Source organism: Mixophyes fleayi, chromosome 2 (genome assembly GCF_038048845.1).
Source record: "Mixophyes fleayi isolate aMixFle1 chromosome 2, aMixFle1.hap1, whole genome shotgun sequence".
NCBI classification, from domain to species: domain Eukaryota; kingdom Metazoa; phylum Chordata; class Amphibia; order Anura; family Limnodynastidae; genus Mixophyes; species Mixophyes fleayi.
Genome location: NC_134403.1, coordinates 124,494,476 through 124,514,662, shown reverse-complemented (window position 1 = coordinate 124,514,662; position 20,187 = coordinate 124,494,476). Strand labels below are relative to the sequence as shown.

Here is a 20,187-nt window from a genome sequence, read left to right as displayed (position 1 = left end):
TGTCTAATTTTCCATGTATGATTTTTTTTATAGTATGTTTTCCCATGAAACAACAAAAATGTGTATTAGTTTATGGGCATATAACCTGATTATTCTGAATACACATGAACCATGTCAAATATTTAAGACTATCAGTGACTTTAGAAAATAAATATATTTCTCCCAAAACACTTTTACTACTAAAATCAATAACTTTAGTAAACTGTCACATTAAGAAATACTGAAATAAAGCCTATAGTAATTGTGATCTTTCTCTACACTGTTTGTACTGGCCTCTCTCCTGTCACCCATCAGATCAGTAAGCTGGTAAACAATTAATTAAACGTCCAGAAAATAATCATCTTGGTTACTCCTTAAAGAGCCAGGTTAATGTTAGAGTGTGTGAAGTGTACTCACCATTGGCTGCAGCTGTGTTCCTGGGAACATGAACTGCATCTGTTGAGCAAGCATGGCTGCAGCTGTTTTCTGCTGAATAAGATTGTTCCTGCCATTTATTTCTAGCTGAGTTTTTAGGTGCGTTGGTGGATGAAGATATTTGCAGTTCTCCCTTGAGCAACGTCCCTGAAAAATGTAGCACTGTCAAATCTTGGCATTTCTTTCAAGAGTGATACATAGTAAATAAAGGACACAAATCATGAAACCTAGCAAAAATTATGTAAAGTATGTACAACAATACAATTAGGTTAGAGTTAGGTTTACAACAACATTATACAAGCTGTAGTTTGCCATTAGCACAAGAGCATAGGTGCTGTGCCTTGAAAAAGTATTCCATTCCAACATATTTTTCACATTTCGTGTTGAATCAGACGCAAAGTGCAGTACGCTGCGTATAATACGCATTTCTCTTCTGCGCATGCACGCAAAGTCGCATCTTGTGCTTACTGTCCCAACTGAAATCAGTAGCTGCAAGAGAAACTAATTTGCAAAGGTCAACAATCTTCACTACATTCCACAAAAAGGACCAGGGTGACCTTTATACGAAGGTCGTCCTTGCTAAAGAAAACTCATATTCTTGGCCGAATGGAGTTTACAAAACTCCATCTAGAAGATAATGCAGAGATGAAGCAGAAAGTCTTGTGTGCTGAAGAGACTAGACCGGAACTTTTTTTGCCTGAATGATAAGAGGTATGGTGCTAATCATACACCACACAACATGTAACACCATCTTAACCAAACTGTGATCTCAGGCAGTGGTAGCATCATGTTCTGGCGAAGCTTTTCAGCAGCAGGGACTGGCAATATTGTCAGGATTGGTAGAAAAATTAATGGTGGACATAATAGAAAAATCCTGGACAAAAACCTGCTACCAACTATGGAAAAGTCTGAACTGTAGAAACTGTCTTTCATCAGCAAAAGAGCAACACTGTAGTAGGTTACAATGAAGAAAACAGATGTCCTTGACTGGCGGAGCCCTGACTTTAGTTTGATCAGAAATGTGTGGCAAGACCTTAAACTTGCCATTCATTGCGGGTACCAACTAACCTGATCAAGTTTGAGAAGTTTTGAAAGGAGCAATGGGTAAATATTACTCCATTTAGGTGTTCATAGAGACAAACTGTATCCAAGACTACTGACTATAATAGCTGCAAGAGCTGGTTCATTTAAGTATTGCCCAAGGGGGGGCGAATACTTATTAAATGGTGATATTTATGTTCAGGAAATCATAGGTTACTAGTATCTTTCATTTTTTGGGGGGAGGGGGGACATGTGACTGTGAGCAACTGACATATATAAATCTCCATTCTAAAAAAATCCAGTCTCTGAGATTATATAAGAAAAAAGGGACAGGGGCTGAATGTTTTCCATTGGGCTCGATGGGCAGCTGCCCGGGGGCCCCACGGGCAAGGGGGCCCCATAGGCACGGCTCTTAATGAGAATAAATAATCCTGCAAAAGAAAAAAAACCTGCAAAAAAAACCTACAAAGGTCACTGAGCAAGTACATCTATCTATCTCTATCTCTATATATCTATATCTGTATCTGTATACATATATATATATCTATATCTATATCTAGGGGCCCCGCTGCACTGCTTTGCCCGGGGGTCCATAATGTTGTTAAGATGGCCCTGGTGACAGGTGCAAAAGAGCATGTACCATGCAAACCAATACATTAAAAAATGGAGGTGGAAAACTCCTGCAAAGTAAAACTTGCCTTATAAATATTCTTTTCATACCAAATATTAAACCCATATTCTTGAAGAAATTTACTTTCTTTCTGTGCTAAATGTTTTTTTTCCATGTTAACGATCTTCTGACTAACACAGTTTTTGGTTGTTTTTCCGGCGGTTTTAAAACTGTCGGATTTACTAAAGGCCATTAAAACATTTTTAAAAATCCCTATTTTACAGATCACCGTCCCAGTTATAATAATGATGGACATACAAACAGCCGGGGTTTGCACAACTGCCACAAAACCGTCATCCAAATGGGCAAGAAGTGGTTGTGAGAGGCGAGATTGCTCAAACTGCATGATGTTTGAACTATATGGCCATTACGAACATAAGAGGAGGCACTATTGACATATAAATTATGGGGGCAATCATTATTTATAGATTAAGGGGCAAACTTAATTTATAATAAACTTATGGAGGCATTTTATTTTTTTTATTATTATATTATGGGAACAATATTATTGTATTATATTATGGGGAAATATGAACATATTAACTGGGCAATACTACTTTATTGCTAATAGGGGCAATAAGTTTTTAGAATGCAAAATGTGGCATTACATACTGCCCCCATAATATAACAATGCAATAATAATGTCCCCTTAATATAATGAAAAACAGCATGTTTGAGCTATCAAGCCAATCAGAAGTAGGTATAGAGAAACCTGTCTATTTCCTGGTGGTTATGGCCAAACCACTTGTGCTTTAGCTGTTTCCAATCGGCCACACATCAATAGGCATTTTACATTGCAGCCTCAAACCATCCTATAGTAAATGCGGCTGTTTGGAGCACTAATCCACCAGCAATGTGAGGCGGATTAAAAACGCCGCCAAACACGATGTTTAGTAAATTTACCCCTAATATTTTCTTCTTACATAATGTTTTCCCATCTACATCAGATGTACATCCTGCATGAACTCATTGATTGGAGCATAAGCAGCAAAGAAGAAGTTAAGTGGTTGTAATGATCGATAGAATGAATATTATCTAAAAAGACTACAACATATGTAACAGAAAATACTTCTTTGTGTGTCAGATTGTGTTGCCAGAAAATAAACGAGAAAACATGTATGAAAATGATCTTCGTGCTTGAAGCCATCTCTCAGGCTTCATTTTCATGGCTGGTTTTCTTTTCCACTTTTCCATATTGCAGCTTGATGAAAAGCCTTGTCTGTATGCCAGAATGAGGTGCCGAACAACACAACATCCTGACAGATGGCAGCCTCGGCTTTATTTCAGTATATTAACAGATCTTCATGTATCAGATAGCTAAGCTACTCATGGTCAGACTGGTCTACTTTATCCTCCTGAGCAAATATCTTCTGAGTCAGCTTTGTTTCTGATCTGGCCGTAAGGAGAAGATGAAGAAGACTCATATTTCCCTTGGAGGATAATTTCTTTATTTAAAATAAATGACCTGCCTGTAAAACTAGAAATGTATGATTGAATCAATAAGAGAGTCTGAAGATATAACAATGTTACAGGCAGGACGGGAGTAGATTAAGGAGTTACACACTGTTTGCTAATATACATTAGATAAAAAATTATCGCTCACAGCACAATGTTTCCTTTCCTTTTCCTGCTACTTTATTTTGCATCCTTTTTTTCTTTCTTAGGTTCTATTAATATATGATTAAAGAAAAAACTCAATATTTTCAGATATTTGCGTAAGTAGACGTAAGTTAGTTTAAGTTCATATTATTTTCTTTATTGCCCCAACCTACAATAAGGTCTATGTCCTTCCTGGTAGACTATTTATTGTTCTCATATGGGAAAGTTGTTTAGCAAAAACAGCACCATGTGACCTCATCTGCCTTAAGTGGTTCTAGTGAGGAGATGTATTTTTATGGGCAAATACTTTCTGGTCTAAAACTGTTTATCATACTGTTGGATGTTTTTAAACATGATCAGTTAATTAAATATAGTAAACACACTGATTATGCCCCTTTACGTATGAGACAAGCCAACTTAAACAATCTGCTGCATTTCAGTGTAGTTCTCATGAAACAAATCTTTAATAACAGATCACAATAAAACATGTATAGCGAGCTTAATAGTAATACAATTGAAGTATACTAGTTACAAGGGTAAAAATAATCTTGTATCTCAAACTCTTCAGTCACAAAATGTCAGGCAATGATGAGCACAAAAGAGTATTGTCACACACAACCGACCAAAAACCTATTTGCCACTGGATATTCAACTATAAGACTGCTTAAATCTTTGCAAAATGCGATTAACCGCACTGCCGATGTGTGCCTCTTCTTCACTCCCGATGTGTGCCTCTTCTTCACTCCCGATGTGTGCCTCTTCTTCACTCCCGATGTGTGCCTCTTCTTCACTCTCGATGTGTGCCTCTTCTTCACTCCCGTGGTGTGCCTCTTCTTCACTCCCGTGGTGTGCCTCTTCTTCACTCCCGATGTGTGCCTCTTCTTCACTGCCGATGTGTGCCTCTTCTTCACTCCCGATGTGTGCCTCTTCTTCACTCCCGTGGTGTGCCTCTTCTTCACTCCCGATGTGTGCCTCTTCTTCACTGCCGATGTGTGCCTCTTCTTCACTCCCGTGGTGTGCCTCTTCTTCACTCCCGATGTGTGCCTCTTCTTTACTCCCGATGTGTGCCTCTTCTTCACTCCAACACAGCACCCCTACATACAATTTCCTAAATTGGACACATATTTAGTGCAGCAAAATGCTCAATTACCTGCAACTGGAAAAAGGCTGATCCCCTCACTCTCACAGCTATAACTAATTGGGTCTGGCTGGTATATTATTTGGAATACATTTCAAGTATCCTCAACAATTGCCTCATCAAATTTCATAACATATAGTCACCCTGGTTACAAGGCCCCGGATCAGTCCTCATAATATATATTGAATATCTAAAATAATCTAAGCTAAATACATTTGATCTTGACTCCGGATAATCAGTTTCCATTCCCAGTTTCCCACTGCTAATATATCCACTTAAATCCCCCTCCTCAAACTCCTAATTGTGATTCCTTATTCCACTTTAGCCAATTTGTGTTTTTGCATTTTCTGTGTTGCGTACGGTTAGCTAAATGTAACACATGGTTTGTGTATATTATTGTCTGTATCCTGGACTTTATTTGAACATGAGAACAACGGTTAATTTTTGCAAGATGTTATTCATTTTGGAATCCCCCTCTCCTTCCCTTTATGCTTCTCTATCCCACTTTTCCATCCAAAATCTGCATTTAGCAAAACCCTCAATAAAATGTATTTCCAAAATAAAATGGGATTAACTTTGATATTTTGTCTGTACTTTGTGTATTCCTGTTATTCTATGACACCTATGGCTACTGATTCAGCTTGGCTTGTTCTTGACTACACTACTGATGATTTGCTAGCTGGTTGGTATCAACCCAATTTTGCTTCTCACTACTCTGCTATTGATTTACTTGTGACCTAGATGTTATTTATCACTCCTAAATCTGTTTTGCCTTGACACCTAACATGTGCACTGTGCCACTTGTACGGGCAGCAAGAGAAGAGGGTGGTGATTTTAACGCAATGTAGGCAGAGGCGTGGGCTATTTATATAATAGTGAGGGTGGGGTCTACTTAATAGGGAGGTCATGGCAGTGCAGCATGTGGGTTGGATTAATACTATTGTGGGGGCACACAAAGTGGTGTGATGCTTTTGTGGGGGGCATGCGGGCTGGAGTCCTGCTATTGTGGCGCATATGGACTGGTGTGCTGCATTTGTGGGGGCATATGGACTGGTGCACTGCGTTTGTGGGGGCATATGGACTGGTGCACTGCGTTTGTGGGGGCATATGGACTGGTGTACTGCGTTTGTGGGGGCATACGGACTGGTGTACTGCGTTTGTGGGGGCATATGGACTGGTGTACTGCGTTTGTGGGGGCATATGGACTGGTGTACTGCGTTTGTGGGGGCATATGGACTGGTGCACTGCGTTTGTGGGGGCATATGGACTGGTGTACTGCGTTTGTGGGGGCATATGGACTGGTGTACTGCGTTTGTGAGGGCATATGGACTGGTGTACTGCGTTTGTGGGGGCATATGGACTGGTGTACTGCGTTTGTGGGGGCATATGGACTGGTGTACTGCGTTTGTGGGGGCACAAAGGCTGGTGTATTGCCCTTATTATGTGATTTAGTACAAGTTATTGTTCTTTGTTATCATCCTATAATGGTTCCCAGCAGTGCCCTTTTACAGACTTACAGATGCACATATTAAAATGCATCCCTATGGTCACAGCCCTATCTAAAATAGCTTTCGTTTTGATAAGTTCATAAACTTTTACATTGTGATGTTACTTGACTCTATTTTATATAAGGCGTCTTGTATTTCAGATTTAGCGATCCATTAGATGTGAAATGAAAAGCTAGCTTCTCATGCTATGAATCATACAGAATGTGTCTAACAACATGAAATACATAGTTGCATACACAGCATGTCAGCACAGGAAATGTGGCTGGACTTCTCACAACCACGCTGCTAGCTTTCCCCTACCTAATTCTATGCTGCACTGAGAACTGGAAGCAGCGGTACACCACATATACACCTTCAGAAACACCTCATATATTGAACATGGTGTGCACTGGCTTTAAAATAAATACAAAAGACAGACACAGACAGCGTAATACTATCAGCTTCAGATCATAATATAAAAGTGCACCTGTCGTGTGTAGATGCTTAACTGCATTTTAACATCATTCACACCAAGACCATTGCTGATAAAATAATCTATAAAGCTGAACTATGGCTTCTTGCTACAATAAACTCTTAGGCATTACTTAAGCTAACACTAAAGCTAAAAATAGAAATTTATTTTCAGCTATGATAAAGGTAAAATACACTGAAGGTACAATTCCCTGCAGCTCTGATGGGATCTGATGGCAGCCAAAAAGCTGAGGCTCCAGTCATTTTAGCTACTGCAACATTACTGTCCCTGTTCCTCTGTAAAGAATCCACTAAACCACACACTACAGTTCTGTAAAGCAAGGCTGCCAAACTGTCAGCCCCTCTGTGTTGGAGAAGCAACACAATGTTGGAGAGCTACGTTCTCCTGCAAGTACATGGGCTGTGTACACCCTTAAAATTCATGTATATATTATACCAGCCCAGAATATTGGTAACTTGATGCAGACATGTAAAAATGAATCTTTAGAAAATACTACACAGTATATAGTAAATGTAACATATGTTTATTTATTCTGTTGTGTGTTCTATGTCCATGTGTTGTTGTGCATAGGTGACGTCTCTTTTAACTGTGAATGCAAACATTTTAAGAACCTATCTTCTTCCCAAATATAAATGTTGTAGGTCTTATTATTATTTCAGGTCAAGAAATGTTAAAGTGAACCAATCACCGGGAGTGTTTGATATTTTTAATAGATAAATAAGAGTTTTTTTAAAAAAAAAATCAGTGTTTTGAAATTAATGTTTTTCACCCACTCATTCACCATAAGTGCTGCATTGTAATGTTTTCAATATGCTAAACAGAATGGCCACTATCTCTCCCCACTTCAACCCCCCTCCCTTCGACCAGTGAGAAGTGCCTGAAAGGCAGACATTCAGGATGGAGCTATGACTGGAGAGCCTCATCTCTGCCTGTTTGACACATGAGTATTCATCTTGAGCTGCTATAGCACCAGCTTCCTTCTTGCCTGTCAGTCCTCCCAGTGATTCCTACTGCTCAGGAGAACCCACTGTTTAGCATAAAGGGTGTGCTAGAATGCAGCCCTTCTATTGGGTGGAGGGGTGGGTGGAAAACATTGTACTCTTTGAAATAAATAAATGCAGTTCCTCACCCCGCACCCATTTCATTCCAGTAAAAGTGTTTTCAAAGTTTTTAGTGCAGCAAAATGCACCCCAAGATTGTACAACATTGTGCTTCATATTTATGTTCTGTTGCGTTGTAGCATAAGTTAAAATAACACAGGTTATATCTTTGGATGTAAAGTCAACAGTGAAAATTTATACAGTCATAAAGTCGACATTTTGACTGTCCACTTTACAACACTGTACACATTTTACCTTACATGTCGACCTTATGAACATGTAGACATTATGACTGTAGACATTTTGGTGTAGATATTTTCACTGTCCAACAAATACCAACAAATATAAGCAGAGTCACCTAAAAAGCTTCTTATTCTGAGCTTTGGTAGCATTATACAAATTGTTTGTACCACGACCTTCATTCCTGGCCTTATGTATGTATAAGTACGTGTCTTTCCCAACAAAGCAGTTGTGCAGTACCCGCTTTATCCAGCAGGAGAATGTGAACTCACTAAGTTACATAGCGCTATTTATAAATGCTCTGTAGATAACAAAATGCAACAACAGCATTTTTGTGGCATAATGTAAAAAATTACTTCAGGCCACTCTAATCAGCCATTTTTCTTTATTACTCTCATGACCCATGTCAAAAACCAAAACTTGACTTGCGTGACAAGAGGTTAATCACTATAAGACAGCATGATCTATCTAATTAAATCCCCTTTTATATCACGTTTAATATTAATACCAAAACTGCCACCATCAGGATTTGACTTCATCGACCATATTGTGGGGAAGTCCTAGGTTACTCTACTCACTCAGAATACCAATCAGCCACATTAAAACTACAAAGACCTCTAAAGGTGTCCTGTGGAATCTGGCCCAAGACGTTAGCAGCAGATCATTTAAGTACTGTAAATTGGAAGATGAAGCCTCCGTGGCTCGGACTTGTTTTTCCAGCACATCCCAGAGATGCTCAACTGGATTGAGACCTGGGGAAGTTGGAGGCCAAGTCAACACCTTGAACTCTTGACCATGTTTCTCAAACCATTCCTGAACAATTTTTGCAGTGTGGCAGGGCACATTATCCTGCTGAAAGAGGCCACTGCCATCAGGGAATACCGATGCCATGAAGGACTACATCGACCCATGTGTTACATCAATCCATATCTTATGATTTAACCCCTGATTGAGTCATAACAGTGACAACCAGTTTTACACAAAAAGGAGTCCTAGTCAGAAATCATGGTAAGGCCCCTTATACAGTGAATGCTGGAACAGTGATTTGGTGCAATTTACAGGTCTTATTTACATCTATACTACACAGCTCACAAGTCAGCCACATTGCACATTCTACATGCCAACTACATTATACACTCCCATTGCACAGACCACACAGTCATTTTTATATACATAGTAAGGTTGAAAAAGACACATGTATATCAAGTTCAACCTTAAGTAAATTCTAATTGTGTTGATCCAGAGGAAGGCAAAACAAAAATGTCAATGCAGCAGTTGCCAATTAAGCCTCCAAGTAGGAAAATTTCCTCCCTAACCCAAAAACTAACAATGCAAGTGAATTTGTCATAACCAGGTCATGGGGTAAAGCATTCCATAGCTTAACCTCCATTACAGTAAAGTAACCTCTTCTTATGTCGATGGTAAAAATGTTTTTATTCCATTCAAAACTGATGACCATTTTTTATGGTTCTTGGTCTCTATGAGTTAACCCTTGCATTACCTGTACCCCTCCCCTGTAATTAATTTCTACCACATCATCACCCCTCCCCTGTAATTCATTTCTACCACACCATCACCCCTCCCCTGTAATTCATTTCTACCACATCATCACCCCTCCCCTGTAATTCATTTCTACCACATCATCACCCCTCCCCTGTAATTCATTTCTACCACACCATCACCCCTCCCCTGTAATTCATTTCTACCACATCATCACCCCTCCCCTGTAATTCATTTCTACCACACCATCACCCCTCCCCTGTAATTCATTTCTACCACATCATCACCCCTCCCCTGTAATTCATTTCTACCACACCATCACTCCTCCCCTGTAATGCATCTCTACCACACCCTCACCCCTCCCCTGTAATGCATCTCTACCACACCATCACCCCTCCCCTGTAATGCATCTCTACCACACCATCAGGGCCCTCTTAAGAACATCTTGGGCCTCCGGGCACAGCAGTGCACCGGGGCCCCTATATGTACAAAAAAATAATAAATTATTATATATATATACTTACCGGGCTGTCAGCTGGCGACCCGGCTCCCTCCATGGTCTCCTCCTCAGTCGCGCTCTGCAATGGATGTCGGGCGGCGTGATGATGTCACGCCCGACATGCACTGCGAGCGCGACGGAGGAGGAGACCAGGGAGGGAGCCGGGTCGCCAGCTGACAGCGTGGTAAGTATTTTCTTCTTTTCTTTTTCCAGGTTTTTTTTTGGCTTCCTCCGATGGGCCCCCGGGCACCTGCCCATTGTGCCCTATGGGAAAGACGGCCCTGCACACCATCACCCCTCCCCTGTAATTCATTTCTACCACACCATCACCCCTCCCCTGTAATTCATTTATCCCACACAGCTCTCTTCTGAAATTTACACCCCCTGTAGTTCATCCACACACCTGCCTCCTGCAATTTTGCTCCTCCCCAGGACTCTTTACCCGTAATAAACTAAGCAATGTCCATAACACAGGAGGAGAATCTCAGAGGTGAGACAGCGGGAAATAATTTGAAACAAAAGTAAATAGGGAACTAATCAACTTCCCTGCCTGTATCCTCATCCACATCTGATGCCCACTAGTTAGCTTGCAGTCCTTCGTGAAAAATAGTCAGTTACACACTTTGGGCCTGATTCATTAAGGGAACCAAAACAAAAAAATTAGTAACTTTGCACCTTGGCAAAACCATGTTGCATTGGAGGGGAGCTCAATTTAAAATGTGGGGACAGATTTATAGTTGGGGTAGGGCATGTCCTAAATCAACTTTAAATTTCCATGTACAAATAAATCTATCAAGTATTTTGTGCTACATGAAAAAACAGCCAGTATTTAGCTCATATGCAAACTAACAAACTAATATGCACCCCTTGCATTGTAACATGGTTCTGTCCAGGAGAAAAACGTACTCCTTTTTTTGCCTTAGTTTTGTTAATTAATCAGGCTCTTTACCTCTCACCCTTGAGTGGAAAGTTAGCGAAATGCCCAGTCCACCCCACCCCACCTAGATGGGCCATTAGCAGTACATTACGTGACCTGCATGTATCTGATGTAACATTACAATTCTGTGTGTTCTATATAAGACTCTTCTTCAGGTGGAAACAATTAAATAAAACATGGGTACCTGAACTTTAACACAATTACATTTAAATAATAATAATAATGTGCTGTCTTTTAGACGACTTGTGCACTCTGTATGACATGTCCCTTATCTTTTCATAAACTTCAAAGGTCATGTATAAACCTCATCTCTACCTGGGAAAAATAGTTTAGATTTATCAATAACTCTGGCTATCAGGAAGATCGCCTCTGGCTGGATATACTCCTAATGCTAAATGCCCAAGGAAACCAAGGAAAATAACTCTCCTGTATGATATCATGACACTGGCTTCTACACCCTCATGAAGTTAGGGGTATTCCAACATATTAGATTTATTCATGAATAAAATAGATTTTTCGATTCTCAACCATTACCCCTTCCTTAAGGTCTTCTCAACTTGGACCTAACGCAATTATTTTCTTTCACAAGACCTGGCCTCTCACTCACCGTTTAAACATACAGGAATTTTATGGCATTTGGACATCTTTCTTTCATTTTCAGAAAAGCTGTTGACGCAATTGGAAAACATTTAACTCGCTTTTGTGTTCCTGTAAGTCCCAGAACAAAGGGAAATATTGACTCAGAATAACTTGAATTTCAGAGCATTTCAAGATAATCAAAGTCCACTTCATGAAGTTGTTTATTAAGTTTTTGTATCACCTCCCACAGGCTGCTGCTTAATACTACAAATTCTATAAAAGGATAATATATAAAATAGAAAGATATGTGTTGCAACCTGTGATCTCAAGAGCATCCTTTCCCACTCTGTGGGCCTTTACCGTAACGTACCAATCTGGCCAAGTCCAACATACAAAGCCAAATCAGGTGCCAAAACTAATATGCAATACAAATAAAAAAGTAATACCAGCACAGGTGGGAGTCTACAGGGGTAAATGGATCAAACCTTCCAAAATAAAAGTGTAAGAGTTGCCTATAGCAACCATATAGATTTTAGCTATAGTTTTCTAGAATATACTAGATAATTGATAGCTAGAATCTGATCGGTTACTATGGGAAAGACCTCTATGTTTCCTTTTTGGAAGGTTTGATACATCTAAAACTAGGGGGGGGGATAAAATGGGCAGAATATGTCTGTTAATTTTTAAATAAGAAAAAAGAAGAAGCTAGCATCCTTTATCTTACTCAGGGTATTTGCAAATTGCCCAATGTCTTTCCAAGCACTGGCTCTGATGACTCATCAGTCCTAACAAAACAGATTTTTATAATGGGTATTTTCTGTTAAATATTACGTTGTTACATTACTTATGCTAGCACAAGTGCAATACTATAACGATCTGTTTTAAATAATGTTACAGTGTGATTCTGATACCGACAAACCATTATAAAGCTGTACAACTGCTGTTATCACATAATCCTTTTGTGGTTTCAGTTTCCCTGACAACTATATAGACCATACTGGATTGTGGTACATAAATTTTGTTACATTTATAAGCAAAGCCCTGAAATTGAGGTTTGTATATTATTCATACATATGTCAATTGAACAAAATTACTACAAATGTATATGGTGCTTAAGGTTCAGATATTACTTCAATACAAAAAATATCACCAATTTTGCCAAATCTGTTGTAATGTGAGGTTGTGGTAATAAATTAACTTACTGTTTAATAAAAACAAAATAAGTAGCACCCAGTGATGAACTGCAAAAAACATATCTGTAATATACAAAGTACATAATATACATAATAACAAATGACTTAAATCAATGGGTTTATCTACTGAATTAAGCACATTTAAATGGCTTAGATGACACAAATTGAATTGCTTCCCTTGGTGCTTCCATGATATAGAGGTTAATAACTAATTAGAGAGAATAGTTTCATTCTTAAAACCTATTAATAAAACCCTCAGCTTATTAAACACATTCTGTCTGCACTCTCAGCTGGCACGCTTAAAAATAGGATAAACTGGGAAAAGATTTAAGAAACTTATCCTGCTAGAGAAATTAGCAGAGAATAACTGTGCTGATGTGCAGACCATGCACTGTAGACTCTACAAAGTTATTGTATGTAACACAAGCTGTATTTTAACTAAGTATCATCACAATTAATATATATCTTATACGCTCAAAACACATTCTAATGATAACCCATTTATGGAAATTTACATTAGTGTCATTACTGAGAACCAATGCACTGTCTATCTGGGAATCTTTGTAAAAGGTGCATTTGACCCATATGTCCTTTATCCAGCTTTAAACTGCTGTGTCCATCCATGTATTAATTCAGTGCTAACGCAGCACATGATAGCAATCATTGATTTCTATCTAGAAAGTGGGTGGTCAGTATTACTTTTTGTATTAGCACTGTGTCATCTGTAGATGTTTGGGCAGCACGGTGGCGAAGTGGTTAGTACTTCTGCCTCACAGCACAGGTGTCATGAGTTCTATTCCCAACCATGGCCTTATCTGTGTGGAGTTTGTATGTTCTCCCTGTGTTTGTGTGGGTTTCCTCCGGGTGCTCCTGTTTCCTTCTACACTCCAAAAACATACTAGTAGGTTAATTAGCTGCTATCAAAAATTGACCCTAGTCTCTCTGTCTGTTTGTGTGTATGTTAGGGAATTTAGACTGTAAGCTCCAATGGGGCAGGGACTGATGTGAGCGAGTTCTCTGTACAGCGCTGCGGAAGCAGTGGCGCTATATAAATAAATGGTGATGATGATGATAATGATGTTGGTTACAAGGGACTGTCTGATGTAACCCATGCTCTCCGGTCAGCCTAACCAAGTTTGTAGTTGGTGACATCAGCAGTGAAACTTTTGTCTTCCCCCCCAACATAGAACACTATAATGTGTGATGACAAAATGTGGTGATCAAGTTACATCATTGCTCCGGAATAAATCAATCGCTACCGTCTGGGCATTACTGAACTGAACTTTGTCCGGGTACTACTTTGGAGGCAGCACTGTTAATCAGGCTGCTAAGGATGTGCTCCCAAGAATCCCACTGACAAAAAAATGTTAAAGGGCAGAATCAAGGAAAAGGAAGGTGAAAAGAAGTTAACAGTAATCATTGTAATGATAATTGCATTTAAACTACCTTTCTGCTAAAGTACCTTAGAATCACAAGAAAACATTAAAACCCATATTTGGCAGAGTATTCTCAGTCATATAATGTAATGGTAAATCAACCATACATATGAAATCTATGTTTACTAATCTGAGATGTGTGATAATACCTTTCAATTAAAATGTAAAAATATTTTCTAGCAACACTGGATCACCTGAGGTGATAATCCTGTGATAACAACCTCTCCATCTGCTGAACAGGAAATTAGGAAATTGTGCTAGGGAACAATAGGATTAGCAGCAAGATATAGATGATTGCTGTTGAGTTTGTATAAGACATTATATCAAAGGAATTGGAAATATGTAAGAGTGCACGTGTGGATCATTTGCAGCCACAGTAGAGTTAAAGACTTACATCCTTTAATAAATTAATAGTGAACATAGGACAACTTGAAGGGGATATCCACTATGCTTTAATTGGTTTTGTGCGATGTCTGAAATTCAGTGTCGGTATGTAGTTGGCTTATCAGCTACTGTTAGTATAGTACTTGTCTGTTCATCACAAAATACAAGACATTATTAGAAAGATATCATTTATTTCATACTTCAAAGCTATGAAAATCAAGACATGAATATTTGCGCTCATAAATGACCCATAAAGTTCCACCAAATTGTGTTCAGTACTGTAGTGTACTTCCTAATCTTCATCAGATCACAATATTTTTTTTTCATTGCAATGTTTAATTGTTTTTGTACATTGCAAATGTATGTTAATAGATAAAATGCAAAATGTATGTAATGGTTTAGTAAAAGAGTCCAAAGACATAACTGGCTTCTGTCAATATAGACCGTAGTGTGTGATTGTGTGTGTGGTAGGGAATGTAGACTCCAATGGGACTGATGTGAATGATTACATATTCTCTGCTCATGTGCTGCATAATATGATGGGAGCTATAGAAATACACAATAGAAAAAATGATAATATGAATATAATTTTTTTGGGGCACAGTCAATTGTTGGCGTTACTGCCTAAAGTAACGTGGCGCGCACACTATTACCATAATGATGGTAATAGTGCGCGTAAATACCGTTATTACGGTACTTTTCTCGCTGGCTCAGGGAGCCGCGAGCTGAAATTCGGCTTAGTATTACCGTAACAACGGTAATACTTTTTCTGCGTCGGAAACCACCAACAATTGAATATGCCCCTGTATGTCTATTGCAACAACTTTACTTTTGGTGATGTTTACTATTGGGACCTAAAATTACATAGTAGTCCATGGCAAAAAATGATTTTCAGATATAGGTGGATCCAAATGGTTTATAGGCAGTGTAACACAGCAAAAGCAGCAGCACAAATAAAAAAAGCATAATAACAAAACAAAACTTCTAGTTCTTGACAGCTAACTAATACACTGTAAACACACCTGTCAGCTGGGCTGCTTACTAGTTTTATATACCTCCCAGTACCTATTTGGGTGGAACTGTCCCAATTCCTTTAGGGGATTCAGCCTCTCAATAATGTGGGCACAGTTTAAGTGGATATGGGCATGGTATAGGGAATCATAAGAGGGGCTTATTTGTGTCCCAGTTTTTAAATGTTGGGTTGTATGGCATTGATTTTGCTGCCACAGGCTTTTCCTCCCTTTTACTGAATTTGCGTCAGACCTTCCTGAGTATGTCATCCTGCTCACTTAACTTTAGCACCTGGAAGGAATGCCCAGAATAAGCCTGCCTCTTAGATTTAAATAGGAGTTTTTCCTTTTCTAATTGATCAGGTAAGATTAATTAATTTAGGAGGATACTTGCTAAATTGTACTGAGTGTAGTACAGGACTTGGACTGGAGTGCTACTCTTCACACCAAATATTACACCTCAAGGTCCCATAACATAATTGCCAACCGTTATCAACACCCTGGAAATTTTCATTTCCCGTTATTATGGGTAAGGACCACAATATATGCCTCCCCCTGCACTAAGACTTGTTGTGTAAAACAATGTCAGATGATTAAAAAACAATTCTTCAAAACCAAGTATACCCTTTCCTGAAATCCCATACTAAGCACTTCAAATTCAATAGTTACAAATAAGAAAATAATTCACCATCAGAAAATTCTATCTTCCAGGTAGATTTATTTTTTTGCATTTGGATACAGTAACAGATGAGGTCTATGTAATGAATACAGTTGCTGCTTCTAATGATGCCCTTCCTGCCCTTGCACCAAGCATCGGAATCACTATGCTGAATGGTCTGGTCACATCGAGCTTCTCTGGGGCCTGTTGGTATGATGGTAGACGACAGCACTCACAGACAGATCACCATCCTCTTATAGTTTCAACAGGATCATTATTGGGTATCACAGTCGTCTTGGAGCTAATTCCCTAAACGGACTACAATATCGCTAGATAAAATACTCTGGAGGTGGCGTTTCCCCTTTAACAATTCAAATCCCATTCAGTGACAAAAAGTTGTAAACTGCACCCTACGGTATAGTCAATTTCAATTAAATTATTCTATAAAGAGAAGCTATTTTAATCTGCCGTAAGTATGTCATTGTACTAATTATTTTACTTCGCACCTAAAAAGATTTTCATGCTAATTAAAATCTAGATTGGTACTCCCCCCACCCCCATATTACACATGATCTCAATATGACCATCTGCTGCTTTCTATTTTTTTGAGTAAATTATACTATTTACATGCATATATAATTAGATTTTTTATCCCGATTTCATGGCTAACTACTATGCATTATGTAAATAAATGGATTCACACATAGGCAGCATTGGCTTTCTTTTGAATTATGACATCTTAATTTCTCCCTCAAATATTACACATTCCCCTTCTACAAAGTGCTAAAACTACTTTTTTAAAAGTGCATAACCATATAGGGTGGTGAGAACTGTGCAGAGCACATGCTTTTACATAAATAAATGCTTTCATGTCTAAAAATGGTTTATTTGTAAAGCGCTATTAATGTACTAAAATGAACGAGGTGCAAAATTGCACAGTGCAGTGACCCGTAGCACTCCGAGGCCTGCGCCATAATTACAGCTGTAACGTTTTCACAGAGACTGCAATGCTCATTCTCGCTAACTAGCAACACATCTGCAATAAATGTTCATAGCTTTGCTTCTGGTGATACGTGTTTTCAAGAATGCTCAATGTTGAGTAAGCTACAACGTGTAATTGGTCAGAACACTTGTCTTCACAAAAAAACAGCAATTAGTCTAATTACTGCATTTATCACATCAGTCATTATAAGTTTATACTAGTACACACTGGAGTTGGCAACGTTTCTGCTCATAGGAGTAGGAGATATAATTACCAATACCAGTTGTTCTATTTATGAGAAAACATCTTGGGCTATATTTACTAAGCTGCGGGTTTGAAAAAGTGGGGATGTTGCCTATAGCAACCAATCAGATTCTAGCTGTCATTTTGTAGAAGGTACTAAATAAATGAAAGCTAGAATCTGATTGGTTGCCATAGGCAATATCCCCACTTTTTCAAACGCGCAGCTTAGTAAATCTAGCCCCTTATATTTATTTACAAATATATAATGTCCTGTTCTTAAAATTCTCCAAACCTTGAGAGATTGAGTGCTTCTGCCACACAATACACGTATCTTCTTAGCTCATTTATAGGGTAGGGTACACATTTGCGACACTGTAAATGACAGCACTTAACCTGCCGACATAAAAATGACGTCAGGCTAAACGGTGACACTTACATTATGCTGACAGGTTGACTGTGTACATTGTGATTGGTGATATGCACAATGTCGCCAATCAGAATGCAGACAGTAAAAGACCAATGCCGTCGGATCCGGGGTATAGCTGGCGATCCCGCCGACATTGGTACACATTGTCAACCTGTAGTATAATGTAAGTGTCACCGTTTAGCCTGACGGCATTTTTATGTCGGAAGCTTAAGTACAGACATTTACAGTGCCGCAATTATGACCACGACAGCATTTATAAAGCATGGCGACAGACAATGTGCGAGCCCTTTAAAAATGATCATTATCCCTGCATTAATTTGACCTAATTGAAATCTAACCTTCAGCTATAGCAAATCATAATAATAATAGATAAAGGGAAATCGATTAAACAAATACCACACATGACGCAATGTTTACTGTCCTTGATAAAACAATATAGGAGCAAGTCTAAAACAGTATTCTGTACTAGGACTCATGCAGAACAGTGTTATTTAAATGTTCTGATAACATGACCGTACAGGAATTGTGCACTTTTGGTCTGTTTTACATCCAGTAATAGGCGGCTCATTGCAGTCCAGCTCTGTAGACACATTTTAACAAGACACAAAAGTAATGTCTAAATGACATTCTTCAGTATGAGACCTTAAAGATGTAATTGGAGTCAGAGGTTCGTCTAGATGAGGTAACAATCAGCTTTAACATTCAGGAGAACTTCCCTATTTACAAGAAAAAACTATAAAAAACTTTTAACATTAGAGTTTCATTTTCATTTCACATGGGCACTTATGGATCACTTATGGATATTTTTCTCTGGAGGAGAAAAATATAACGTAGGCAAATATAGTTTTTTAGGCAATGTAAGTGTGCATATATAAGTGTGGAGGCTGCTGGGAAGACATAGCGGATGTGATGGACCTGGGCTCATTACAGGTAACAAAATGGACAAAGTTTAGAAGTAGGACCACAGAGGAGCAGCCCAAAGAGGCTAAAGAGCAGCAAAATGTAAAATCGCAGCTGCAGTGATTTCAGTCACACAAGTGCTACAGAAAGAAATGTAATGTTGCACAGTTAAAAATGTGCAAACAAACACTAAAGGCGGCCATTATTTATTAGGGAACGCACTCTGAAAACAGAAAAAAAAATGTCCCTAGGTGACTATAATCTGCCATCCTGTGATAATGTCTAACAGTGAAGATTTACTAATTTTAACATGCACGAATAGCTAAGACCAGCTCCCTTTACTCAAATCACAGCTGTGCTACTCACACAGCTAGTATGTAAAGTCACCAACACTTTAACCCTGAAAATCTGAACAGACAATGTATAACTACACCCATCTATATATATATATATATATATATATATATATATATATATATATATATATATAAAACACAGAGACAAAGGGGCAATTTTATAGGTGACTTTTCTCAATACTGTATGTGCAATATTAAAGCAGCAATCCCATTGAAAAACGAGGTAGTCTATGCACTTTTAATATTAATCACTGCAGCAAGTTATAAGAAGAAGCTGGGTAATTACCATTTTCCTCTGTTTGTTTCTTCAGGCTGCTACTAAGGTTTCTGCACTAATGTTTTATAATTCTGCAGAATTATAACAGCAGCCACTGTCACATGGCGCATGATGTAGTGAGCACAGAGGTTTGCAACACACACTCTGAGCTCTGACGAAACTGTAAACTCCTCCCCCTCTTATTCCCCATTCTGCCTTCACATGACATGTTGAGAGCGGTGAGTCTGTGAGTGTGTTTGCCAGCCATACTTGTCTGCCCTCCAGAGAGCTTCTGAAAATGAGAGAATGATTTGTAGGAGGACAATCAGTCCCATGCTGGTCTTCATTATCAAAAGTTAATGCAATAATTTGTTGAGAAGTTGCCTCTAGTCAGTTTTTATGTTTGATCAATGAAAGTTACAATTATATCCTTTATAATCATTTGTCTTGTGCTCAATAACCCAAAATAATTTCAACGTATGAAATAATATCTTAATCTTAAGCTATTTAAAAAAAAACAAAAAAAAAAAACACAACAAAAACAATAAAAACTTGTGGCCTGATTCATTAAGGATCTTAACTTAAGAAACTTCTTATTTAAGTCTCCTGGACAAAACCATGTTACAATGCAAGGGGTGCAAATTA

At 38.6% G+C, this 20,187-nt stretch overlaps 1 protein-coding gene across 16 annotated transcripts in view; it reads right to left on the bottom strand.

Annotated features, from left to right (window-relative positions):
• MBNL2 (muscleblind like splicing regulator 2) overlaps positions 1-20,187 on the bottom strand; it is a 100,279-nt gene that overhangs the window by 24,794 nt on the left and 55,298 nt on the right. For all 16 annotated transcript variants that reach the window (XR_012688668.1, XR_012688669.1, XM_075199917.1 and 13 more), the window contains exon 3: positions 397-561. Coding sequence is in view for 14 of the 16 variants with exons in the window: in XM_075199917.1 (XP_075056018.1) it covers positions 397-561 (165 nt within the window). In the remaining 2 variants the exon portion in view is untranslated. The remainder of the gene's footprint in view (positions 1-396; positions 562-20,187) is intronic.